The sequence below is a fragment of the Monomorium pharaonis genome, chromosome 4 (genome assembly GCF_013373865.1).
Source record: "Monomorium pharaonis isolate MP-MQ-018 chromosome 4, ASM1337386v2, whole genome shotgun sequence".
Lineage (NCBI taxonomy): Eukaryota > Metazoa > Arthropoda > Insecta > Hymenoptera > Formicidae > Monomorium > Monomorium pharaonis.
This window is the reverse complement of record NC_050470.1, coordinates 8784240-8812112: the sequence shown is the minus strand read 5'-3', so window position 1 is coordinate 8812112 and position 27873 is coordinate 8784240. Positions and strand designations below refer to the sequence as shown.

General features: G+C 47.1%; 1 protein-coding gene across 3 annotated transcripts in view; it reads left to right on the top strand.

The window, feature by feature from the left end:
- Nucleotides 1-432: 432 nt before the first annotated feature.
- The window catches only part of LOC105828826 (optomotor-blind protein), a 100980-nt gene continuing 73539 nt past the window's right edge, over nucleotides 433-27873 (top strand). For 2 of the 3 annotated variants that reach the window (XM_036286474.1, XM_036286473.1), the window contains exons 1-2: nucleotides 434-7575; nucleotides 16099-16414. In XM_036286474.1, coding sequence (XP_036142367.1) covers nucleotides 6771-7575; nucleotides 16099-16414 — 1121 coding nt within the window. In that variant the 5' untranslated portion in view covers nucleotides 434-6770. Of the gene's footprint in view, nucleotides 7576-16098; nucleotides 16415-27873 lie in introns of all 3 variants that reach the window. The other variant, XM_036286475.1, reaches the window with a different exon arrangement.

The window sequence follows — 27873 nt, the reverse complement described above, 5'->3', positions numbered from 1 at the left end:
AGTCGCTGTGAAATAAAAGGCGTCGCGGAATATGATATCCGTTTGTAAGAGACGCTACTTAAATGTGAGATAAGAAATCAAGATTTTGCGAAACAAATTATTGATTGGGTACACAAAGAAAATATATGCCTAGAGAGAATTAAATAAATTCACATCTACAATTAGATAAATATGGCCGTAGTCGTAATTGTGTTATATACGTATTATATGAACGAGTATATCGTTTGCTAACACGCTCGTTTACTGTGTGAACGTTTTTGTACTGGCGCACTTATTCAATCTTACAACTGCAGCTTAAGTCAATATATATTTTTCTCGCACATGTATTCTACTCGCTCGTAATTCCCCATCTCCCGTACGCAGTTCACTGGTTTCCAGAATTTCGCAGCCACTGTGGTTAACTAATGCGACTACGCGTATGCGATGGTTCACCGCATCGGGGGAGGAACAAATGGTCTATATCGGGGTGGCGTACTCGCGAGCAGTGGTTGGTAGGCATCATTAATTATATGGGAGTTATTGGCACTATCAACGTAGCGTTTCAAAGACCGGATGCACTACATACGCATACTGTCCACTTCCTGCGGGCGAAACGGCAACGCAATCGAAGACATAATTTGATAGTAATATTATCGCCCAGAGCGAAAAGTTCATACCATTCTGGTGAAACTAATTTTGAAACAACTTATACGATAGATACAATTGTAGCTTAAGAAACTTGTTACGTAACATTTTTCGCTGTTTTAAACTTGTTTAAAATACATATTAACTCTATGGGTATATACAATACTCTCTCATTTTTATCACATATCTATATACATCTCGTGGATGTATATTTTGCCTCTAGATAACTTTATCATAAATATAAATGTTTATTGATACACTTTTCCTAACTGTGTTTTATCATTAAGCATTCTTTTCAACAGAATTATTATTTTGTGACATCAAAGTTTTGTAATCTTAACAAATATATTGCTTATACGTGTATATTTGTTGCAAAACTGTCCCTAATTATTCATAAAACCATCTGCTTTTCATCGCATATTTTAATATGTGATACATAAATTTCTTAAACAAGATAGTTGTTATTCATTACTTATTTTGCATTTTGATTGCTAAATATTTTATTAGCAATTCAGGTAATACAATATTAAATAATTACTTTTAATATTCCCACACTAGAAATAAAATTCAATTTGATCAAATAGAAAAATTTTGTACATGTATGACAAAATTTTAATTTTACTTATGTTGAACTAGTGTACACTGCTCTTCAGCTCGTGACTCTCACATTTTTTCGTATACTGTTTTCTACCTCTAGGCCAAAGCTTGGTCTCATAGTACAATTTAACTATTTTGTGATATCAACCTGATCATCTAAGTCACGTTGCTGGACTTGGTGTAATTGTCCGATAAAATCTGCAATTTTGCGGGACGTTCATTGGCTGCACATCAAGCGATATAGACACGGTATACGAAGCGCTGCACAAGCCAAGTTTCTTCGTGCTAAACTTTAGCCGATCTCCACACTGACCAACCCAACAAGACCACCGCGTATGCGCGCAAAAAAAATTCTCACCGTGTGTGCTGAACAATGTGCATGCGTGCGCGCGCGCGTGTGTACAGCGTATTGCTGTGTGTGTCCTGTCTTTCGTCTTGCTCTCATCGTGGTCACGGGATGAATGCCACGCGAGTCTCCGTCCTCGTCTCGCGGACCCCCCCACTTCCTCGCTCGTCACTCGGCGCGAACCGCGCGTCGCGTAAGGCTAGTCCCCCCACCCGCGTGTCGGCAACGGTGGTGAGGGAACTTCGGGCACGTGGGCGGTGTCAAACCGAGCCACGCCCAATCGCGTTGCCCCTTTACCAGCCCGGCGCGCTCGTCAAATGTTTTTCGTCGCGGATTATGACGCGGTCTGCGCGATTATGACCACCTCTCTCTTTCTCTCGCCCGCACCGTCGCTCTCCTTCCATCTTATGTCCATGCTCCCCTCGCTCTCCGCGTATCACGACACTCGGTGGCTGGATTTTTTTTTCTTTCTCTCTCTCTGCCTCTCTTTTTCTGTCTCTCGTATCGCTATCTTCTCCTACCGACGAGGACAAACTTTGCTCTTGCCTCAGCCGTTTGCTATCACGTCGTCTCGGACATGCGAAGAGGCGACTAAGCTCCTTCTCTAGAAAGAGAACGCTGTGTGGGGTTTCTCGCAATATATGTGTACCCGTTGGATTTTTAGACGCTCTTTCTTTCGCCTTTTGCTTTATGTTTTTTTTTTCCTTTATATATTTCGTTTCCTTTACGTTCGACTGCCTCTATCCGATAGCTAACGTATAGTGGCATCGATCGCCGCCGATACGTTTTTCTCAGATCGGCCAAGGAAGAAAAGAGAGCGAAAAGTGTGGAATGAGCTGTCCACAATGAGTGTCTGGCAATGTAGTATGTAGGATAGAGACAAATGAGAATTGGCATAAGGTGAAGTCATGAGAAATAACCTGTCAGATGTGCATGCTGTGGTAATTATTACATGAATAATTCAACCAGTCTAATCGCGTCCTCCAAAAATATAAATAAGAGTATTTAAATTTTAGCATAAAAAAACTTAAACTCTTGCGACTATAAAGTTGAAAACTAACTTGGGAAATCTTTTACAGTAGGCAGTAAGTCATTTAATTTAAATCAATAAAATATTCAATATCGTTGAAAGAGTCACGTAGCTATATTAATCAATAAGTCAACACTAATATTTAAAAAAACTATTATAATATACATATAAAGTATATGAGAAATCTTATATGTGTTATAAATTATGTATGTTATAGATGCGTTATTACTTGAATATAATATAGATTATTTAATTTGTGACATTCTGAAGTGTATTCACTTGGATGAAATTTGAAAATATACCTGAGGGTGAAATTTTCGAGCAATATTATTCATTACTTTTCTTTTGTAAGGTAAATCAGAAGAATTGAGTTTACAAGAAGTGCAACGGAAAGGTGTACGTTGCCAATAATTCACTGCAGAAGTAATAAATAATGAAGCAACATGATCCGCCCCTTTGTTCCAGACGTTTAATCCTCCCGCGTTTCTCTCTCCCTATATAATTACGATTAAACCGGATCATGGCCCGGCAAACTGAATTTTGCTCCGGGCCAGCAAAAAAAAAAAACGACTTCCGATCGACAGTCTCAGCGTGACGGTCACTCTTTACGACGCTCCCGAATAATGTGATTCTGGATATATAATTTCAGTCCGTGCGGGTAGAAGAGCTTTCGCGGATTTGGCAACACTGTGATGCTCTGGGCGTCTCAGCAACACTCTGTGGCGCGAAGGACGAGCGTCGAGCGTTTCACGACAGAGAAAAAGCGGGAGAGGTTTCGTTGGTAGGAAAGGGTGAAGGGCGGCACCCGCGAGAGACGAGACGGGGGAGTACAGCGGATGACGGAGACGATAAGCGCAAGAGGGGAACAGATTAGGTCACGTGATAACATGGAGGGGGATGATCGCGGCGACGGTAGGGGTATAAGGGGTGTGGCTACGGGTTTTCTCTCTGTCGCCGCTACTTGCCGTGCTAAAACGGGCGATGGAGCCACCCGAGCGCGAGCGAGAGGGACGGAACGAGACGGGGTGAGATTCGTGACGCTGTACCGTGCGAATTTTGGCACGGCTCTCGAAAACTTCTCACTAGCGGTATTTCGCGGAAAACTCGGTGAATTCCCGACGTGGCCAATTGTGTTGCATTACGGTGATGATAAAGTATATTCGTCACGCGGGCGCGCGCGATGAAAAGTATTTTTTTTTTTTTCGGGTGAAATGTCGCCAAACTTTTATACAGATGAATTATGTGATTTTACGTTTTTCCTGATCCGCTCGAACAAAAAACTTTACAGTTTCTAAACTCCGGAATTGCAAAATATATTAGAAATAGAATTAATATTAGTTGGAAAATGTAATATTATTTGGCTAAAATGTCACTGTGTCACACATTATATACCTTTCTGTGACATTAGATTACTACATTATTAATTAGTGACATATACCTCTCGTTAAGTTAGAACTTTGTTTGATAGTTAAAGTTACAACTAATGATACCCATATGCTTGTCCAATTATTCAAAATCTGCTAGTAATACGCGGGTACCTGCTATATGTAACCCGTATGGCTCGCATAATCAAAATTCGCTTATCCGTAATATGTAAATTTGTATCTTTTTATCATAATAGAGTTAAACAATTCGGAGCGCCCGTTAAAATTAAACAAAACTAGAATTATACAAATCCAGCTTAATAATAAAAATATAATTGCATTCTTATGCAATAAATTTTTCGCTTATTTCAGCAAAATATGGAATAACTAGTAAAGATGAGAATACTCGGATAACAAAAGTAATACGAGTTCTGTATCTCTGAATAGTAATTCGGTTAATTCACGTCTCAATTCAAATCAAATTATTATATATCTATTTTAGAAAAGTCGTTTCTGTGTTTTGATTGTATAACTTTTCCTAGGCAAAAAGATAATATTTTTTACAAGTAACTCAATGTCTCGAAAAATGTATTTAATTGCAGCAATTCGAGGCGCGGAACGACATCTGAGAGCAATAACATTATTCTCCGATTCGGCAAACGGAGGTGTCGGCCAACGTGGCAACTCAGACGTGAAAATTCTCTCGCGTCAAACGCGAGAGCGTTAACGTTCAGTCGACGAAGATTCGAGCGAGCTTCACTAACGACACCTCGCGACGTCGGTCGCCCCCTCTCCGCCTACGGTATCCCCGTGATGCCCCCGCCCTCGTCGGAAGGCAGTGACGCAGGGTGGTGTTAATGGGCGTACTCGCGGTTAACACCCTTAGAACCCGTCCGGGTGGTGGGGGCCACACGTTGGGTTCACTGACGACACGGAGCCGAGGAGCGGCGTCGCGAGCGTGTGTACGTGACGCGCGGCGAGCGGTGGGGATAAGTCCGACGGGAGAGGAAAGAGAGGGAGAGCGCGCGCGAAGGCGCGAGCGAGACCGTCGCCGGCTCCGAGAGAGTAGCGTCGGAAAAGGCGTCGAGTCCAACGCCGCTCGGATTGGCGCCGGAACGCCAATCCGGACTACGAGCGCTCATTATCGCCCGACTGACTGGGGTAGGGAGAAGGTGCCGCGAAATTCACCCTTCCTCCCACTCCGCGCGCTTGCCGCCTCGCAGCAGCATTTCGTCAGGCCGCGGTCTCTCTCTCTCTCTCTCTCTCACTCTCTCTCTCCTTCTCATCGACCGTCCTCGTCGCACTCGCGGGCGCTCCAGTGTGTGCCGACTGAGTCGGGGAAGGCCGGATCGCTCCCGACTCCCCTCCACACTCCCGAGTGCTCGGACGGTCGCAGGGGTAGGGAGGAGGAGCAGCCCCCGCACGGTCTCAGTCTTCGCGTCGCTGCCCTCCAGCATTCACGCCTCCCGCGTCCGTTCCGCGGCGCAGGCACACCGCGCGCGCGTGGTCCTATATACACGCGCGTAAAACGCACGCACACGGGCCCGCGGACCACCCATATACACGCGCGGCCGCCGCCGTACACGCCGCCCTGAATCCGGACGGGGACTTTAGCACACCAACACCTCCGCGGGAGGTGTGGGGGTGAGCCCCCAGAGTAGGTGTCAATCCTAGCGCTGCTCAGTGACCATCGCGGCGCCACCCAAGTAACACCTTTCGTCCGCTCTTCAGCTCCGGCCGAGAGAACGTCGTCGTCGTCGTCGTCGTCACCGAGAGAAGAGAGAGAACTCATCCTGCCTTTTTCCACTCGTCACACGTCGCGTTACGTCGTTCTCTCGTCGTCGCCCGTTGTCGTCGTCGTCGTCGTCTCGCGCTTCTCCACGTCTCCCGCCGCGGCCGGAGACACGCGTGTCGACCGGCGCGTGACGCGTCCAACTGAACTTGTACTCTCCTCTCGTGTGCTCTGCGCGTAGTCCCCGCAAATCCGGTCGGACGGTCCGAGCGGGAGACGGTGTTGCCAGAAGTCACATCGAGATCTGTGTCGCGAGCGCGGTGTCGGAAGACAAGAAGACTCGATGACGAGTCAGTGAGCACAAGTTGGAGTGAGCGATAACACCATGGCCTAGCTAGAGTGACCCTACCTCGCGGTGCCCAGTGTCCCTCGATGATGGGAGTGACTCTTATACTCAAGATCTATCGCGCGGCGTCACCGTGGTAGCAGTGGACACGGGTAGTCCGGTCGCGCGAGTGCGTGTGGCTCCTCGGCTCGATTCGGAGTGTGTGCCACGAGTGTGTGTAGCGTCACATCACAGGTATTTCACAGATATCAGGTGCATATCTCGGCTCTGTCAGGTCTGTCTCTCATACCAACTCGCGAGTGAGTGATACACCCAGAGAAAGAGAGAAAGAGAGAGAGAGAGAGATCCTGCCGGCAGGAGTTCGAATGTCCGCTCGAACGTCGCGGGACGATGTCGACAGCTAGGCAGCTGCTCTCGGCAACGCTCATCAGTGAGATCACCGTGATCACCGTCGTCGGCAATTTCCCGCGGCCAGAGCATTGGACCTTGGAGAATCGCGATCCTCTACTCGAGTCTTGAACGCGGATCCTTGGAGCAGGAGCAGGAGGAGGAGGAGGAGGAGGAGGAGCGAGATGCGTGATCGTTGAGACTAGGACAGCGGGACACACAAAGGACTCGACGAGAGGGTCCTAAGAGAAAGAGATAGAGAGAGAGAGAGAGAGAGAGAGGAGGCAGGCTTGTGAGTCACTCGAAGAGGAATCTCGCGCGACTCGGCACACTCGCCCGTCTCGATGAGATTCGAACAAGACACGGCGTGCAGGGGTACCCACTGCGCCAGCACTCCGCAACCCTCCGCGCTGCAGCAGCGATCAGCACGGCTCGAGGAGGTGGTGGTGGTGGAGGAGGAGGAGGAGGAGGACTCCCCCGCGAAGGACGTAGTCATCGACGGCAGTCAACGGCGTAGACTCGCGGGCATCGCGGAATTGGAGATTAACGTGGTCGAGGGCGCGAACACGGGGCCGCGGGCCGAGGCGCGGGGGCCTGGGATGGCGTACCCCGCGTCAGCGACGGCTCTGAATCAGCACTCGCCCTTCGCGAGCACCCTCGCCGGCGGCACGCCGCCCGCCAGCAATCCGAACGGCCACATCGCCGGCCCCCTGCCGGCCCCGGCGGCACCGCGGCCGACGGACTTTAGCGTCTCCTCGCTGCTGACCGCGGCGAGCACCCATCCACCGTCCGCCGCCGGCGGCATCCTCGGCGGCTCCTCGTCCCAGGGCAGCGGCTCCCCGCCGCCCGGCGGGCCCGGCAGCCCGGCGGCCGCGCCGGAGACCCCGCCGCCGCCCTTGCCGCCCGGCGGCCAGCAGCAACGCGGCGACCTGTCGTCCACGCACCACTCGTCCTCCGCGGTGGCGGCCGCGAGTTACTTTAGCGCTGCCGCCCTGGCGGCAGCCGGTTTCTACAATCCGGCGGCGCATCTGCCGCCCACCAGCTCGCCAGGGCCGACCGCGGCGCATCATCTCCAGAGCAAGGCCAGCATACTCGCCGGCGCGCACCATCCCCATCCGCATCTCAACCCGCACGGTATCACGCCGCCAGGTGAGAAGCGCACCCTCACCGCGAGAGTGACACGTCTACGTGTGTGCGATGGGGGGACGTTCGTTTCGTTTCGTCTTAGACACAGAGAATTCGTGTGTTTTCGCCGTGAAAAGTGCTCTCGCATTTAATTAATACGTCGGTACAAAGAGAGAGAGAGAGAGAGAGAGAGAGAGAGAGAAAATGGAGCCGGCAAGTTTTACGACAACAGCCGTACGAGCTAAACTGCAAACAAACTTGTTGCGTGCCAACGGCGATGCCCGACGGTGCTCGTTTCGGCACTGCCGCGAGCATTAGGCGCGGGTTACCGGTTCGTCGTTTACTTTTCCCGGGATTTTTTTCCCTCGCGTTCCAGGCGATTCGCGGATTGAATTGCGAGAACCAATCGGAAACGAAGTATTCAAAACTTCAGATTAATTAACTCGCTCCGGTTTGTTAGATTTCTCAGTTCCAATCCCGATTCGAATCCGCGGTCCGATACCGGCTCTTTGCGGACGTGTCGTTTTCTGCGGCTTTTCATCGCCTCTGATTAGCGCGCGGATATTCCGTCTCTATCTCCTGCCTTTTACCCGGCATTAAAAGACAAATCGAATGGAGATTGAGATTGGATCGAAATGTGATCAATTAGAACAGAGTTTTCGAAAACTTTAGATTAATTTACTAGCCCCGACTCGGTAAGATTTCTCAATCCAATCTCAACTTCAATCCGCAGTCTGATACAGAGGCTGCCGTACGGACGTGTCACCTTCTGCGGCTTTTCAGCATCCGATTAGCTCTCAGATATTATGTTTCTATCTCTTGCCTCTTACCCATATTAAAAGACAAATCGCGCATAGATGTATATCGTCGTTCTTCGTATTTCAAGTTTGACTTGTATATATTTTTTTTTTTCGGCGAGCGCGACACTACAAACTCCGGCAGCTCGCGGTTTTGAGTCCTCTGTGTCTCTCTCTCTCTCTCTCTCTCTTTCTTTCGCCAGCCGGAAATTGACGTAATAATAATTGCACTTCGAGAAGTTTCGCGGATGCACACGAGCGCATCTTGTTGTTCTGGCGCGATGCCATTGTCGCCGCCGGAAACGCGCACGTTTTTCGGAAGGACACGCTCGTGACACACGAGGCCTGAAAGGCTCTCGTTTGTCACTCACGTCGCCGTCGCCTCATGTCGTTTTTTCGTCTCGCGGTCTCGCTGCCTTACGCAACATCCTGATCGCGCGCCTGGCGTGCGACGTCAAAGCGCGCGACGGCTGCACGGAAGGAAGAACGGAATCGCGTAATGAAACGTCGTATATTGCGCGTATTTCTGTGTCCGAGGGGATCGCGCGCGACGCGATTTTCTCGTCGGGATCTCGTTCGCGCGCTCGTTTTTCTTATTTCCTTTCTTTTTCCTCGGTCTCGTATACGATACTGCGCAATAATTAGACGCATCTCCGCGAAACGACGGCGCCATTGTTAATTCGCGCGGCGATAAAGGCGACGTGGCTCGTCACTATTGATATTAAACGCCGCTAATTAAAGACAGTTTATTACCTTGTTTGCCGAGCCGAGTTCGGTGCCATTATAAAGATTGGCAGCTAATGTCACGACATTTGATTGTGCGCGACCAATCGGCCGCTCTAATTGTTTTCTCAATAATATTTATTCCACACCCAAAAGAAAGGAGAGAGGGGGAGAGAAATGTCGCCGAAAGTGTCGCCAACGGCTGTCCGACGTTGGCTTATCTGTTGTTTTTCTGATGTGGGATCTCGCCGCGAGAGAGCCGTCGGAATCGTGGCTATGGTGATCCGACCCGTCGCGATTCGCGTCATAACGTGGGGGATTATCTTCGGGGAATGAGAAATATTCCGAGTATAGTTGCGAATATTTTTCGAGGATGAACGGTTTTGTCAAATATCACGAGATTATATTCCTTCTCTACGTACTTCTCATCGATATCTATTAAACATTTTTCATATACGATCGACTTGGCATAATGTGGCAGAATCTTCGACTTCTTTTCGCAAAAACTTCAAGCAAAACATAATAAATTTCACTTTCCTGAGATAAAAAATTATGTTTTGTTGATGTAGACAGATTTCTCGATGTCACAGCCAAGATGTATCGCTAATTTTTGTATCTGCTAGAATTTCGGCTCTGAATAAAATTTATAAAATTCTGCCTTCGCCAGTTAGATTGATTAAGTGCAATACACGTGCGCATCATAGTATTCGCCAGCCATTCGTCTACCTCGGTAAATTTTTACACGCCTACAATTTTTGCTAAAGTTGCAGGATCATCTTTTTGAATGACACTTAGCGCGGTTTTTTTTTCTTAACTTTTACGTATCCAGACTAGACTGTGGAAGAACTTATCGTCACGAAAACGAAGTGATTTCCGCGTACTCTAATGTAAAAAAGATTCGGTCGCGCACCCGATTATCAACGATTGGTATAGCGACGTTAACGTCATTGACGCGACTCTAACGTTCACAGTCAAAAGAAATATATATACGATTGTATACGGTCGGCAATGCACTTAGGCAGCGATAATGTAATCGATCTTGCATTTCCCCGGCGTTAAATGAGCGGCGCCCGACGCAAACGTGAAACGCGAAAACTCGGCCCTTACCTTCAGAACGCGTTGTCTCGTATGCGCTTTCCACCGGCGGGCGCACGGATACGCAAAAATGCGCGCGACATTTCGCGGAAGAGTGTTTTCGAAGGCTCCACGACGCGGCAAACGAGTAAAAAGAAACTTGAACGAGCCCAGTAGCCGTACGCGTGTGCGACTTCGGTAATTGTTCGCGTGAAGAAAAGTGTTACAAATGTTTTTCCATCAACGCGAAAAGACGCGCGAGGAGCGAAGAGGGCGGATTAGAAAAAAAAAAAAGGAAAACGCTACGAGCGAGCTTTATCCCCGTTCGCGTTTTACTTTGTGTCGGTAATGACAGTGCCGGTGGACGCGACGTTGTGCCCGCAAATGTCGTGCCAGGTGCGTGAGGGAAAAAAAAGGAGGAGGAGAGAGAGAGGAAAAAAAAAGGAAGAATCGGAAGAACGATTTCCAGAGCCGACAACGCGCGCTCATCGCTCGTCCCCGTCTTATCTGACATCGCATTATTACGCGCGTCCACCTCATCCGCTGCAAGTAGTTATTCCCTTCGTTAGGCTAAATGATGAATTAATTCCCGACGCCGGTAGACACGCGCGTTGCCACGTTGCCGTTAGACAATTTAGCTTCCGCTTTTTCCACTTGTGCCCACAATGGCGTATCGCTGTTCGGCGTATACCGGGCCGAGAGTTAAACTACTCGGGTAGGTAACATTCGCGTCTTTCGATTGAAACGAGACCGACGACGATCCCCGGATCGGAATTAGCACGACGCGGTTGATTTAAAAATTAAAAGAGTCGCTGCCGCGCCTCGCTTCTCCTATCCTCATTTGTAGTCGCGACGTGCGACGCGCAGCGTCGACGATCCTTCCCCGGGTGACGCGAGAAGCCGCCTCGCGTCGCCGACGCCGTCCTCGCGATTCATCGCGACGTCCGTCTCGCCGAGCCAGAGGACGCGACGGCGATCTGTCATCTGTTATTGTGCCTCTTTCCCGTCATTTTTCGAAACGGTGCGCCGCCACGCCGCCGCCGCCGCGCCGCCGTGGCTCTCGGCCTCTCTTCCTCTTTTCTAGTCGGGCTCGCGGCCAACTGACCATAAGGTAGCGGTGATTAATCTTGCCAAGGGCATGCCCGACGTTCCTTGCATTCGAAATTCGGAACGCGTGTACGTGCGCGCGTAACCCGTGTTGTATCCCGAGCGAGGAGAAAACGACCGCGATGGCGACGGGCGGGGGAGGCAGGGAAGGCAGGGAAGGGAAAGAAAAAAAAAAGGGGGAGTTAGATATGCAAAAGAAGAAAAAAAAAAGGAATAGTGAGGTGTACATTTTATTTCTGTCGGCTATATCCGACGAGAAGCGAAGAAGCCTTCTTGCGAACGTAATTTTCGATCAGACACCGATTCGGATTCTAATGGCCGAAATAAAATGTATTTAGTCTATCGTTAAATTAATTCCAGTTCTGCACTTTGTGGATAATAATCCGATTCGTAGGCGACTGATCGCATTAATCTACCGTACATTTCATGTTGCACGCGTAAAAAGGCCACGCGCGCGCGAGCCAGTGGCAAAACCGCCGCCGCCGCCGCCGCCGCCGCCGCTGCTTGTGGAAACGATGGAAAATTTCGAATGTGATCGTGGCGCGATTAAATGTGCGGGCATTGTTGTGTCTTGCTGTTGGCAATTGTATTAAGGTATTGTGCGACACGGAAATCGCATTCGGTAAATCGAAAATCCGCGTTCTGCACTTTATCGAAGCTTTATACGTCCCGCTGTTGCTTGTTTATAATTTTCAATAATGTATTACTTGTACAGAGAATAGGACGCGCGCGCGCGGTCGTTGATAAATTGGCGGCAATAAAGCAATGTATTTTCACTGCTTGATAGCGGTTCTTCCAATCGTGAGAGGGTTATTAAATTTGCGACGCGCAACAAAGCGCCTTGCGCCAAAAGTCGCAGTGTAATTAATAGGCAAAAAATCGGAACTGCAAACGCGAAAGTGTCGTGCAGTCGCAACACTTGGCTAACAATTTCGTTAGCTTCCAATATTGTCCTCGATCTCCGGGGGCAATAAGCGATTTGTGGCGCGATATCGCATTATGTGTGTCGCAAGGACTAGATATGTATCCCAAGGCTGCGCACTTTGCGCTAATTAATGTTTCCGTTTTCATTAAAATAGAAATAGGGCTTGGCGAAATTAAAACTCGGAGCAGGAAGAATGTGTTACTTACTGTTGGAAACCACCGCGGCAATGTAATGAATATGCAATCCGACGCGGTCGAGGAGCGACACGAAAATTAGTGAGAGAGGGAGAAAAAAAAATGTTAAACGAAGGAGGAAATTAAACGAAGAGACGGCTTAATCCGCGCCGTCATCTCGACAGGAACCTCGCACTTGCGATACTCGCATCACACCACTCAAAGCTTCATCCACTTTTGATAAGGAATATAATGGCGCGGCGTTACATAAATGCCGAACGGTTAACAGCCGGCGGATACTTTTTTCCCCCTTTCTCTCCCTCTCTGCCCCCCCCCCCACCCCTCTCCTCGATTCGCGATACCACAATCATTGTAAACAATCGTCTCGTCCCGCTCGGTCTGGACATTTTTAGCGGTACTCATCGCGCGCACGTGAAAAATATAACGCGCTCTTCCCTTCCCTCACCCCCCCCCCCTCCCCTACCCTTCCATTAAAAAACGCCGCGGTTAAATAACGCCGACCGACCTGTCGCGCCGTAGCGGTAGCACATTTTCCGTTACTGGTTTTCGCGAATAAAAATCAAAATACGTCGAGCGCGCGCGGGGGTAAGTGTTCGATAAAATTCGATTCGGCAGCGTCGGATGAATCCGGGATGGGTGCGCTTGATAAACGAACGGAATACCATACGTCCACGGCTGGGCTCCCTAGCGCTTTCGTTCGGCTAACACGCGAATTTCGGCGAACCTGGCCGCTTCCTGAATGCATTTTAACGCGTAAAAATATCCGCCGTCGCGTTTCGCGCGTTTCGTCTCTCGTCGTTCCCGTTGGCGAAAGTCCGCGCCGCGATATGGACAACCGCGTGATACGTTTATAATCGTGCGGTTCACGTGCGCGCGCGCGCGCGCGAGTGTAACATTGCATTACATTGGGTTACGTTGCGTATTGCGGTTGCGTTGCGTATTTGCATTAACTCCCGAGACAAAACGGCGGCGCGCGCGAGCGTTTCCAATATTTTAAATAGTGACGGGGAAAAAAAAAAGGTAGACGGCAACGAAAACCGCGCGTCTGGACGGGGGAATAAGCGGTCTCTCGCAAATCTGTTATAAGAACGCGCGCGGTATATTATTATCGACTTAGTGCCCATAGCCTTTACTCTAGTATTATATCCACATCGCTTGTCTTTACATGAACGCAAATACGCATTACGTTTAACGCGCAAACAATAAATACGATTGCAAACAAATTCCTCCGTCCGTGCGTCGCCTAATTTGTCTCCCGTGCACGCCATGCACGCGTCTTACGATTGCGGAATATAATTCGAGTTACGACAAGTGCGCGTGGACAGTTTTATATGCGAAAGCCATATCGATGATATTATCGATGAGAGGTATAACAAAAAGGTGTACAAGAGCGCGCGGAAATTGCGCAAAACTAGAGCCGCGCATCGTTACGTTTTAGAGTTTTATTGCATCGCAAGAGGTAACGCATGTTTAACGGGCGTATAAATTATCGTTATGACTGTCATTTGAGATGTATTTGCGTTGCCGTCGTGAGCGCGATTCGTAAAAATGTTACGCAATACATTTTTTTTTCGCAGTTTCGTTTCTGTTGTGACTTAAAATTTACTTGCGATCGTCATACTTTTTTTTTTTTTAATAAAATGGGGTGAAATAAAACAATTTCTTTGCAAATACATTACGTATAATTATTATCATACAAACAAATTGCGATACATGAAGCGAATATGAGAGTGATAATGTAACAAAATGACTCGTTACAAATGCAAACGTTTTATTTTTTCAAACGTGAAATATTTCTCTTCGAAATTGCGTTACATTTATCTTTATAACACATTACGTGAGAAATCAGAATCAATTTGTTACAAGACAAAGCGCTGGAGTGTGTTGCTTGAAGTTGCTTTCTAAAATGACGCCAGCAAAAGTCAAAAGAATGACTAACCACAGAGACAGATTGAACGTGCAAATATATCTTTTTAACACGTCTATATACCAATAAATATTGTCCGTAGAACAATTTGAACGAAAAGAAATGAACGTCAATCATACGCCTGAACTGAATCACAGACTCGTCAGATTATTATAATTATTAATATTTGCTTTGATAAGGAAGCACATCGCGTGATAAATATACTTGATGTGTTAATTTTATAGTCTCGTGAACGAAGGCAAACCTGCACGCTGCTGTTATATGTAAATCATTAGTTTACGACATGATGTCACGTCGCGAAAGATTATAACGATAGAAAAAACCTATACAGTGTTATAGTACAGTAGCGATTATATTTTCTTCTACGCGTTTATATAGTAAGGAAATAATTAATATGCACAAAAGAGATTGAGAAGATAACCGAAGATAATAGTTATTGAGTTAGGGATTGACTTACGGAGATCTGCCGCGGTAACAATCATGAAGTCATTACGCGCGGTAACAGGTTTTCCACGTCTTTTTTCCTCATTCACAGATGGTAATTGATTGAAAAGGAAAGGAAATACCGGGAGCCGCCGTATCTACGTCGTTAACTATTAACTGCACCATTACTCATAACATTTATGGACGGTGATTTACATTAATCATTCTCATCGGCTTGACATTATAGGTAAACGGCGGTATTACGTGGACGAAATGTAACGCAATGCTGCTCTCAGGAAATGACCCGCGTTGGTCTCTTTGACAAACAACTCGCGAAATAAGCGCCTTTTGATTTTTCTACGCCTGGGCTTTAGGCTTTAGCTCATATCCCGAAAATCAAGTTTTGCGACATTTGCCTGCCCGTCTAATGCACGTTTAATGCTGAATTGTTTAAAAACGCTTCGCCATATTGTACTTTTGCGGTTTATTTTTAATAACTTAAGTAAACTAACAGGATTCGTCACACGATACATTTCCATATTTGTGTCGTTTGTAGCAGAGCTGTACGTTTGTGTCAGAGAGTGAAATTCTCACGGGGAAAATGTAGCTCTCTTCGTTCCATCAATGGGCGACGCTGTTAACACAATTGAAATCATGATGCTCAATAATCGATTGACTTAAGGAGACAGTATATAGATCGCTCTGTTGATTCACGCGGGCGCAGCAGGTCTATTCCTCGAGATGCACATCTCTGCGGTTCAAGAACAAAGTGCGTCTGTAGTTATTCGGGTCCGCTCGCAGTTTCCGCAAGACGTCTCCTTTTTAAGGCGCCGCAGTAGGGAAAGGGAGGAGAAGAGAGAAAAACGATGAGGTTCCGGGCGCGGAGCAGGGTCAGGTAAAAGGAAAAGGTCGGCCATCGAGGGGAGGCGTGGAGAAGAATCCGCAACTTTCCTCCGGGGGGTTGCTATCGTGAACTGCCAGGTGATTCACCCTCGCGAAACTTTGAGCAGCTGTCTTTTACTTGTTATCCCGTCGCTGATCTTCGGCCCGCTCGCTGGCTCGGCGGCGGCGGCGGTTCATTACGGCTCGCATCTTGCATTTACGTGGAATAGCGAGACCAGATGTTACCCACATCGTACGTGCACTGATACCGATTTCCGATTACGTACCGTGATTACGAGTTACCCTCTCTCGATCGATGGATTAAATTAATCCTACCGAAGAGGAGCTGTCGGATACCTTCATTAATTTCTTTTTACGGGTCTCTCCCGCCATCACGTAAATAATCACGTAATAATGTACTATATATGTATTGAAGAACAAACAGAATTTTAATTTTCCTCAAACTAAATCGCAGAACTTCCGATAAAATTTCAGGCCTGGGCCTGGGCCCGCATACGCCGGAGGAGGTCCTGGCGGCGGCCGCGGCGGCGTTACATCACCATCACCAAGGCCCCGGCGGTCCGACGATGAGGCCCCTTAGGCCGCCATTACCGCCGGGAATGCTCCACACGTCGCCGCATCCCCTGGCGACGCATCATCCCCTGACGGCGCCGCATCATCCCCTCGTGCCACCTCATCATCCGGAGGAGGACGGTGTCGTCGATGACCCCAAGGTCACGCTCGAGGGAAAGGAGCTCTGGGAGAAATTCCACAAGCTCGGGACGGAAATGGTCATCACGAAGAGTGGCCGGTAAGTGTCAACTGTTGTCTTCGCCATCGTTATTGTGATTACGATCCTTTGTCGCTAATTGAACGATCATTCGGCTCCGCCGAGAGCAGGGGGAGCAATCAGGATGCCGTCTACCAAGTTTCATCGCACACGCGCGTCCACGTAAATATATAAACGTTCAACAGCAAAGATAGCCGGAGCTATCTTTAGTTCATTTATGTAACATTTTGCCGATTGCGTGGTCGCGTTATTGAGAATTGCACTCTCTGGGCACTTTGACATAATCGATTTATTAGTTCGCCCGTGTTTGCGTTGAACGACAGTTGCCAAGTTGCGGTACTTTGCACCATTTTCCTCTTACGATATAAGAAAAAAAAATTATATCTACTTATCAGCTTTTACGATCGCCAGTACGATACTAGGAACTTTCACTTTTCATTAGTTATTTTTTTTACCACTTTAAACTTTTTTCGTTAGAATGGTTTATTGATTACGCAAAGATCCCTCTTTTTTTTATTTAGAAAAGGGAGTTCATAAGTAAATGAAGAATTTCTGTGGACAAAGGCCGTATCCACTATAAAAAGTATTTTTCAAGATTAGAACCCCGTGTTTTTTGCACGTTAAGCTTGCAGGTACATACGTACAGAACTTTACAACTTTATTGTTGAGAGAATACGTGGCCGCGAATAAGTACTCTCGAACGAACCTGAGATCTCGAATGAGAAAGAGATCTCATGCGGGTTGTCTCATCAACTTGCTCATTGATGTTGCTCGCGAGTACACAATGCGCAGTTTTTAATCCCCTCGGCGAATTAAATCAAACCCACGGACATTTTAAATTTCTATTAACCTCTCGTACTTGCGACGCACACGAAGGTATTGAGGCAGATATTGACGGTTCGCATGTATCGATAGAGATTCGATACGTTCTGATTTTTCTCTCGTACGAGGAGAAACCGTGTAAACGCCGTAACGCGGACGTATATATCTATCGATTTCATTATCACCGTGAGTGCCGCGAGAAGAAAAAGCGTCACTGCCGGCGAGCGGTTTTATTGCACACGCGAAATCCGCGCGTGTGCTCTCGACGAGCTTTTACTTTTCGTTATTGCGAGCCGCGCTAATATCGCGCACGCAACGCACACGTGCGTCCGCGTACCTTTCCCCGCGCACGTGTACGGGAGAGGAGGGTGGGAGGGGGTGGGTTGCATCACCCGGGTACTTTTCTGATGACGTGTAACAGCGCGGCGGTAAAGAGATATCACTGCGAAGTTGTCGGAACCCCCTCCCCCCCGTCGTCAAGCAATTGAAACTTGTCACTCCCACCGCCCTCGATCGCCCCTTTGTGCTCCCTCAGTTTCCCTCTCACTCAGTCTCTTACATTCTTCAGCCTTTCCTCTCTACTTTTCTCGAAGCGTGAACTTGTCTACCTTATTCCGCGAAGTCGTGATCGCTCGGTAGTAGTATTGTCGTGCAAAGAAAATAGTGGCTTGATGTGGAAGGCGGCGAACGAGCGACTCAAGAAAAGAGAGAGAGAGAGAGAGAGAGAAAAAAAACAGAGAAAAGACGATGTTCTTCCGCGATGATAGACCAAGTTGCCGGTGTGCATCGAGTCTTTGAATGAAGACGACGACAAACTATAATAGCCGAGACTAGAGCACGCGCCTGAGCGACGAAAGGGTGAGCATACACGCTTACATATTTCATGTGCGATGTATACAGGTGCTAAAATGTGCGGGCGCGCACGCGTGTACGTGGATTATGGCCACACTGATATGGACACATCGAACGCTCTTTGCGAACGGATTAAATCTTCCTCCGTGCTACGTCTTCGATCTTCGGTTAACGCGCCTTCCTCGTGTCTCGCGAACGCGCGCGTCGAAGAGCAAATTTACTCTTCTAATTTGCGTCATTAGAGTCGCGACGAGGGGAGACATTGGGATTACTTTAAGGGTCTGTGCCGCGGGACTCAATGTGGTTTAGAAAACCGAAATGTTTGTCAACATTAGTTAACAATAGCTTTACAGAATAATTAATTGATCATATGTATTAATAATACCTTTATAATTTTTATTAGAGAAAGCCCAAAGAAACAAAAAAAGTATCTTAATATTTAAGAATCGAGCTGATATTAATATGTTGTACATACATTATTTGGCAGCATCGTGCCAACGTTGAGTTACATCACTGAGTTAATTTTCATTATTTTTACAAGTATAAAGAAATTCTTCAAAGACTTTTAGAAAATATTTGTTTATACCGAGAAAAAAATATGTGATATTTGCGACTATAATTGCATAGTAAAATAATTAGAGTTAAGAGTATCATTTTTACAGTAATTATTATTATATTATTGGTAATAATAATCCTATACTTATAGTAATGTTTATAGTGATTATTTTACAATACAACTTACTACATTAAAATCTCCATTTTGATTATGGCTACCATAAGTTGCATAGACCAATAATATGATTATAAGAACTTTAATATAGTTTAAATAAACTATAATTTATATTGTTGAATAACTGTAAAAATATATTTGGGTCCAGAAATGATTATAAATTATAGTAATATTATAATATTATTACTGCAACTATTTTTTCTCTCGGTGTAATTGTATATTTAAAAAAATTGCAAATAAATGTTATAACTAATTACAATATTCTTAGTTTTTTAAAAAATTGGCAGTACAAAATTGTCGAATTATGTGTACAGAGTGTTAAGTATTACACATTATTCCAAATTTATGCATAATATTGTCAATCAAGCGATCAACAATTTCATTAATGTAACAAGACAGCTTACAATAGTTTTATTGTACCTACACTCAAATACGATTTTCCAATCTCAGCTCTGCGTCTTTGATAAATACAAGCTGCCGTTTAGCATGACAAATAATCAATCGTACGATATTTAGTAACTCAATTTGCAACACCGAAGAACCAGTTGAACACATGAAGGAACGGTTGATTCAAAAGTACCGGTAATATGATTAATTTATACGTGTGTAATGACACACGTTGTAATGATCCGTTATCGAACTGTAATAATTATCCCTCTTCGTTGTATGTGACAGCTGTTCTACATCTAAAATTTATTCAACGTTTCAGATCTTAAATGTCATAATAAACTGCGCTCTAACGCTGTAGACAGTCATAGGAGAGAAATTAACATTTACGATGACAATGTTTAATTTATTGCAGTACATGTACATTCGTCTTTTCGAAAGTTTCAAATTAACATTACAATTCCGTCGAGGTATTATTCTTAGAAATGTCGAAGACAAAACTGTCACATATGGAAGGCAATTTTAGCAAATCACTCAAGAAAGTTGAGCGATCGAAAAGAAAGTAAAAAATAACTAATTCTCATAGAAATTATGGTTGTTAAAGAGGAGCATTTGCATCATTAGCGTAACACGTGAATAATCGGCCGACAGCGAAAACCTCGTTTTTGAAACGAGCGTACCCAGCTCGATGTTCTTATCAGAATCGGACGACCGGTCTCTCTCGCCGATCGATCTGTAGAATCGATGCTCGCGATTCGAGAGTGGTGCTGATCGATCGCAATCTCGAGAACTGGCAGCGCTCTAAATCAATCTCCATCGATAAATAATAACCGTCAGAGAGAGGCCCGATCTGCCTCCGCTTCTCCCCCCGTCTCCTCCCCCCTCCGTCCGTTCATATACCATAGTATCCGCCCGCTTGCGATCGGGTTTCAGCGAAACACCGAGCGAGAGCCTCGCCGCGCCGCGTCGGGCCCCCGTAACAGCCGATCATCGATAATTATACGCGTGGAAATTATGCCGGGGCCTGTTTGCCGGGCCCCGCGCTCGAACCCCGTCCGGTGGTCTCTACGTCTCAATACAGCGAGCGTACGCGTTTGACACGTTCGCCACTACACGCAAAGCGCATTTGCACTTGGAGCGTGCGTGATTCACTAGACGTTGCTCCCCTCCGTTTTCTTCTTTTCACAACCCTTTTTATCTCTCCCGTCGTTCGCTATAACGCATGTACGTATTGTTGCGAGGTATCTTGAAAAAAAAGTGCAACAAGAAGTTTGACGTTGGGCTTAGCGAAATCGTCACGGTTAATCGTTACCGACGTAACTTTTACATTTTTCCTTGCGTCAAGTGGATATTACGGTAACGCAGAAAAATTTCGCGTTAAGAATCGAGATAATTGAAGAGACAAAATTCACCCGAAGTTCAATTTAATGTAAATCCGTGCGATGCTTTTTGAGAGTTTTTTCTAAGGATATTTGTCTGCTACTGTTTTCGACGGGGTTTCCGCGATATTCTACGCACATGTACACATACACACGCGCGCAGACACATACATATACACGCGTGCGTATAATGAGACGCAGCAGTATCGTAGATGCACATAATAGCGAGCATGTAATGCCAGAGGGGGTACGTGGGGTGGGGCCGGAAACGGGTGGGGGAGTCTTAAGTATAGGGCTGCCTTAACGATGTTTGTTTTATACATTGGCAGCCTCTTCTCGAACCTGTAATCTTTCTAAACGAGATATTACCCGGACCCGTTGCGATACACAAACCCTTGGCCCGAATGGGTCGTGTGGTGTAAGCCCGAGGAGCTTGTCTCGCTCGAGCAAGGAAGAGGAAGAGTAAACGGGAATAAAAAAGAGGGAGAGAGAGAGAGAGAATGGAGACGAAGGGGGGGGGAGGGACGAGGCTTGGGCGAAAATTTTCGCCGTGCTCGTGTTCGCTGCCACGACGAGGAGTCAGGGGAGTAAGGGCCTCGGGGCCCAAAATTGCCTCTCCTCGTCCACCTCCGACTGCCTTCAAATTGCTCGCCATTCACGAGTTTCACGTACGATCGTTTACACACGCACGCACACGCACGCACGCACGCACGCACGCACGCACGCACGCGTGTGCGCGTGCTCGGCACAGCGCGGAATTAAGAGAGCGCCGGTTAAAAGCAGACTGGCACGGCACGAAATTCGCGTCAGTGGCCGTCCGACCGGCGCTGCCGAAATCCATGGTTTTCATGGCTGCGACGGCTGACGTGGACGGATTGACTTAACAACGAGACGTGTAAGCGTTTTAATTCCTCTGATTTCTAAATCAAATAAGCGCGCACGGCACGGCCGCGGGCAAACAGAGCGCGAGCCATCAAAGGGACCCGTGAAATCTTATGTAATCGGCTTAACGCAGAATTCGTCTTCGTCACTTTCAGTTTCTTGGCCAACCGGCCGGGCACGAGCCCGTGTCTCGTGCCATTTTCGACCGTGTCTTGTGAAACGCGTACTACTACTCTTTCGCTCGGTACCATCGCGTCTATTTCGCGAATCGTTGAATCTGAAGATGAACCGCGCGCGTCCTTAAAGTCAAGTTTGCGTGAACATTGCGAAACATTGCCCCCCCCCCCCCCTTCCCTCCGAGGTATATCGTAATATCCCACGTTTAATCTAAAATACCAATATCGATATGCGAAAAACAATCGCGGTATACAACGGGAAAGTCGATAGTATCTCGACAGTATTCTCGAAGCACGCACGTATAAGGGGCGCGCAGCATCCTTTTTTCCTCTCCGCATCTTGCTCCATCTTTCATGCAGCTTCTGTTTCCCCTCGCCTCTTCCCCAACCCTCTCCCTCCCTCTCTCACTCTTTCTTTCCCGGGTCAACAGCTGGAACTCACCCCATCTTTATTGCACGCGCACGCGCATGCGGGGCAGGTTCGCACGCAGTTTCTCCGTTCAACGCAAATGCGCACCCTTACCAAGTCCTTCTCCCCTCCCCCCGCCCCCTTTTCCCTCGCGCCTCTTCTAGCGCAAGAGTCGCGCGTGCTTGTCGCGGGGTAACCGAGCTCGACATAATTAGCCGTATATTGTGGGCTACGCGCGTGCGAATCTGAAAATGCGTGCCGCGATTGTGGTAGAAGTGTCGCGGTGTACCCTCCGTGCCGTATATCGACGTTTTCTTTTGCGGGGTTGCGGTTCAATAACGGTCACCGCGAACGAGATGAGGGTGTCTGAAAGAGCGAGAATACCGTCCCTCCCTGTGTCGAGCTGTCGCTCGAAGCATCTCGTTCTTCGCCGCTTGTCACGTGCCCCGACTTTTCACACCTAATTTTCTTTTACGCTGAAGTGCAGCAACGTCGTTGCTTGAATGTAACGAGAAGGTTCAAGAAGCAATTTGGATTATTCTGGCATCCAATTAAATTGATATATAAATATTATAAATATTGTTATTATTATAAATTTATACTTTTTACGAGACATATAAGCTTACAAAACTCTTTTTACATGTTAGAATACAAGTTTTCAATACAATACAATTTTGATGCAAGACTAATTTAGTACTAAATGCCGTAATCTCTTAAATAAACAACTAATTATTTGATTAAAAGTAAAATTGTTGCGACTGATAAATATTACAAATATACGCTGTTTATAGTCGCCGTTTATCTTTCGGTGTGAAAGCAGCCTGCATCATTGCGATCGACTCGTCTCGCGAGTTTCGCGTGACGCTAATAAGGAGGTCTCTCTCTCTCTCTCTCTCTCTCTCTCTCTCTCTCTCTCTCTCTCTCTTCCTCTCGTTTTGGGATATTGAAACCGACAATAACGACGAGTCGACATTTCGATTTCGTCGCATTTCAATCAGATGTACAAAACCGAGGAATCGAGCACGAATAGTGGAGCTCTTTTTAAAACACTCGATGGTCTTTTGCTTTGCGCTCCCTCGACGTCCTACACACAACACACACACACACACACACACACTCTCTCTCTCTCTCTCTCTCTCTCTCTCTCTCTCCTCCTCTTCCTCCTCCTCCTCTCTTGGTCACACTCTTTAAGGGCGATGATATCTGCATTGGACTTTAAGCCTTCTCACGTTCCGCTAGTTTTTCCGCCTGCGCGGTATCGCGTTTTACGCTTTACGCTTCGACGAAAGTCACCCGCGAGCCTCGAAGCTCACAGTCCGGAGCGAGATACATTTCACGAGGAACAAAAAGAAAAAAGAAATAGAGAAGAAAAGTGAAATGAAGACGCGCGCGCGCGCGCGTGTATGCGCGAGTGTTGATTTGAGACCAAAGCGTGGCGACTGCCACCACCGTGTTTTTTCGGAGATACGGGATGGATGGTAGCCGTGTCGAAAATACGCGACACACGCGATGAAAAGAAAGGGAGAAGAAACCCCGGCGCAACGGTGGCCCCTGCTCGCGGGGGTATTAGCGCAATGTATTCGCATTCGAAGCCTATAATCTTTCCGTGCCAGCTAAACGATAGTTGTCCCGCATGCATTCCGCGCGCCCGGTAATTACACAAATCGAGAGGCGAACGGGGGGCGGGAGGGGGAGGGGTGGTGGAGGATATAATCGCCGCATTCTTGCGTCACCGCTCATAAATATTAGCCAAAGCGTCAATTCATTACCCCGCGCTCGTACGTGCCGCGGGCACTTTGTCTCCGACGGCTTTATGGTGCCACATCGGGCTGCATACACACACGCCTTTCCCTCGCACGCGGCGGCCTCGCTCGCCGTGCGAATCGTCGTCACGCAGACTGTCTCGTGCATGAAAAAGAAGAAAAGAAAAAAAGGAAGGAAGGAGAAGGAGGGATAAATAAAAACATCGAAAAAACGACGCGAGGAGAGAAGCGGACTGCGCAATTTCAGTTTCGTTTCATTCGCGATTCGACGTAACGACAAGTTGTCCCGCGGCTGCCGCCGATCCTTTCCGCGGCTTTACATTGAAAAAAAAAGAAGAAAACGTGAAAAAAAATTGTCTGCTCCCCGGCGGCTCTTATCGCATTACTTGCTCGCCGGTCGACAGGCTTTTCGTGTCTTTAACCACCTTGTCTCATTTCGTTTTTGCTTCTCCACTGCGCCTCGTTATATCTCATTCTTCCCTTTGCACTTTGCAATTAATTTTTTCTTTGATATTTCGTTCTATGTTATTAAATTAAGTTATTATCGCGCGCGAATCCGCTTCAGCGGATCAAAATCACCCGTTTCGCTCGTTCATTTGTTTAACGTTTTTCAACACTGCTTTTTATCCCCATTCACGTTTCTCCCCCTCCCTCCCCTTGCATCTCTCTCTCTTCTCCGCTCCTCGACCGCTCTGTCACCGTCGGCTTCGTTTTTCTTCTTCTTCTCTCTCTCTCTCTCTCCCCTTCCCCATTTTTATTTTATTTTATTCAAACGCTAGTGTCCTTATCTTCGCCGGCACTTCGCGGCGTGTCTCAAGGCTACAAAAGCCCGTATGTACACGCGATTACGAGATAGTGCATCCCATCGTGCGTGTTCCGCCTCGCACGCGAAGGCGTTTCGCGCGCGAACCGCGCGGCGTGACGCCCGAGAGAGTGCCGAATGCCCGCGCGCTTCGGAGTGATTTTTTTTTTCCTCGCCCGTGAGCTTCCAACTATCCGTGGAAAGCCGCACTTTTCACACCGTGAGCGGGGTTTAACGATCGGCGCGAAACTCGGCGCGTGTCGGTTGCATGCAAGTCACGCATCCATATTGATTCAATTTCCATCGTCGAGCTTTGCCATTCGATGTAGCTAAATCCCCCTCCCCCCTCCCCCCTCCCCAGTAAAATTAAAATATTCCGAGGAAGAGAAAAAAAACACAGGCTGTTTTTTTTTTTAAGTAGAAGAAATAAAAGTAGGGGAGATAAAGAAACTTTATTTACGTCCGTTATTGTCCGACGTTCAAGACCTATTTGCACGTTTTTTTCACCGCTTTTTTACTGATTTTTTTCCCTCATCAGATGTTTATTATTGGGTCCTGTTGAACTATTCACTTCCATCGCTATTAGATAGCCGGTACTATTTAAATCGTACCTTGAGATTCGTCGCCAAATGAATGAACGTTACCTGACGATGAGCGTACCGAAGTTATTACTTTAAGTTGGTAGTCAATGCCACGTACCGGAAGGTTGCGAATATATTAGCATACGCCGAGGTAATGAGGCGTTAAACACGGCTGCATTGTCACGGTGATACGTTTGCGCATAAACTGCGATATTTTCTTGCCGTTCGGTCGCGGGCCATTCATCATGGGGATATATAATCATGTTCGCGATTTGCTTGTACGCGCGCGCGCGCGACGGTTTCTCGGCTAGTGCAATAAAAAAAAAAAAATGCGGGCGAAGTTCGAGGATGCCGCGCGCCATAAATTCCCGCTCTCTTTGTAGGACAAGTTGCATCAAATTACCTTACCGGACAGTTATTTATTGTCCCGAGCGGGGTATTGTGCGCCGTCGGAATGCGTCGTCTTTAAGGTCTCGCTTTAAGCACGCATGATAAACGCCGGAATAACGTAAAATGGGACGGAATCACGAGATCTGTCATACCCGGAAGCGTCGACCCCGTTCGCGTTCAACCGATCGCGATAAATCGGTGTCGCGAGGAGAGAAAGAGAGTGTGTGTGTGTGTGTGTGTGTGAGCGGGAGAGCATCTTGTTCGCGTGTGCGATCCCGCGGTAATTCGTGGCGGAAAGTTCCACGAAGACGTCTGACAACATTTTTTCTTAACGCGCAGAAAGGCAGTGAAATCTCGGCCGGGGAGGGGGGGGGGGCGAAATTTAAATTTACATTTCGGGGTGATGAACAATCGTCACGCCGGTGAAATAATATCGGACATTTGCGCGTGCATCATTCGATACGTTAACGCCAACGGTAACGATTTGCGAATCCGACGTGTGATGTAACTTTAACCCTTCCTCGCGTTACGCCGCACACACACACACACACACACAATCCGCGCATCGTGTTGGCGTTTTCACGGCAGCGGCGCCGGTTGTGCCTGGATCTTGATCGATTGGTCGCGATCCATCGATCGGCGCTGCCGCGTGTACGCGCGCGCCGATGCCGTCGGCTCGTTATCGAGGAAGCCGCGGGGAAGAGGCGATCGGATAGACGTTATCGGATCGAATTCCGCGGGAATATATTAATTTAAAATTGCCGCCGCGCGCGCGCTGCCCGGCGCGGCGCGTTGCAACGGCGGGGATTAAACGGCGATTGCGATCTGACGTGCCCCTCAAACAGGTGCGAGAGCTTTATTATCATCCGTCAGCGGAGAGAGAGCACGATACCTATTATATTACTCTCGCGATACGTCAAGATCATCTTTTTCGACGCGCTTCAAACTCGCCGGGGACACGCTGACAGCACGGGCCCGCTCGAACTTAATGGGGCATCGACGATCGAGGGAATAAAGTACCGACGAACGCCTTGTCAGTACGGAATGCTGAAATGCCGTTACCGAGCCGCACGAGCGGCTGCGTAGATCGAGGTAAAGAACCACGACGCGCGGCCCAAATCGACGATTATTATACGTTCGATTGCGAAATGGACAAGTCGCCGATGACGCGGGGATCAACTCACGTTTGCGATAAGGCGTAACGTTATCAGTCCTTGAACACGATGCGAGGTGCGTCCATGAAGTGTCTAATTAGGCGCTTCGCGACACATTTTCCTATACCCGTGCGCGTCGCGCTTCGCCTCGACTCGCGCGAATAACGTATAACAACGACCGGCGCGTTAATGGCCGGCATCGTGTTACGTGCATTACAGCTGGTTTAAATCTTGATGGACACAGCGGCGCGTTCATTTTTATAATTACGAAATATAAACTGTCGGGGCTGATATGCGCGCGCGCGCGCGCGCAAAGAGGGGAAGGGGGAGATAATTATAGTTTCTTGCGCGTCCGACGCGGAATCCTCCTCTCGTGGGGTTTTTTTTATTTTTCGCCCGTTACGTTAAGAACTAAATTTGGATACATCGTACACGGATATTCGGATGCGAAGAGAAAATCGGGGAAAATCGACGCACCGAGATTGATAATACACGGGTATATTTTTCTAGCGATTGGTAAACCGAGCAAAATTTAACTCGATTTATTCGCATAAATATATGAGGGCAAACATTCAAAAAACGTAAGCTAAACGATTTGAACCTAGTACAATTGTATCAAGTTGATATACTGAGAAAAAAATGTTGTTAATTTGACTAAATTTTTCGACTGAATTAAATTTCTTTGGTTCAAGTATTTGTTCATTTAGCTTAAATACATAAAATATTTGAATTATAAATCAAATTTTTATATATTTGACTGAAGTTCATAAATATTTGAATTAAATAAGCTTAATCAAGTTGAAAAATTTAGTTAAATCAACAACTTATTTTTCTCAGTGTAGAAACATAAATTTCAGATAGATATCTAGACGCATTGTATCCTATATTTGGACTATGCACGTTTCATAAATACACTCGTAAAGCTGCGTCGACAGATTAAATACGACGTAATCTAAGTTTATACAAAGCCTATGAAATGTGCTTTTTTAAAGGGTTAAACGTGTGTTGGTTAATTAATTAACGCTCGTGTTACATTGACTTTTAAAATAATTAAAGGTGACAACACAGATAAACTGTTCTCGCCGTGGTAAAGTAAATGGATCTCGGCCGAGCCTGGTAGCTCATTCAAAATTTCCGAAGGCAAGGACAACGA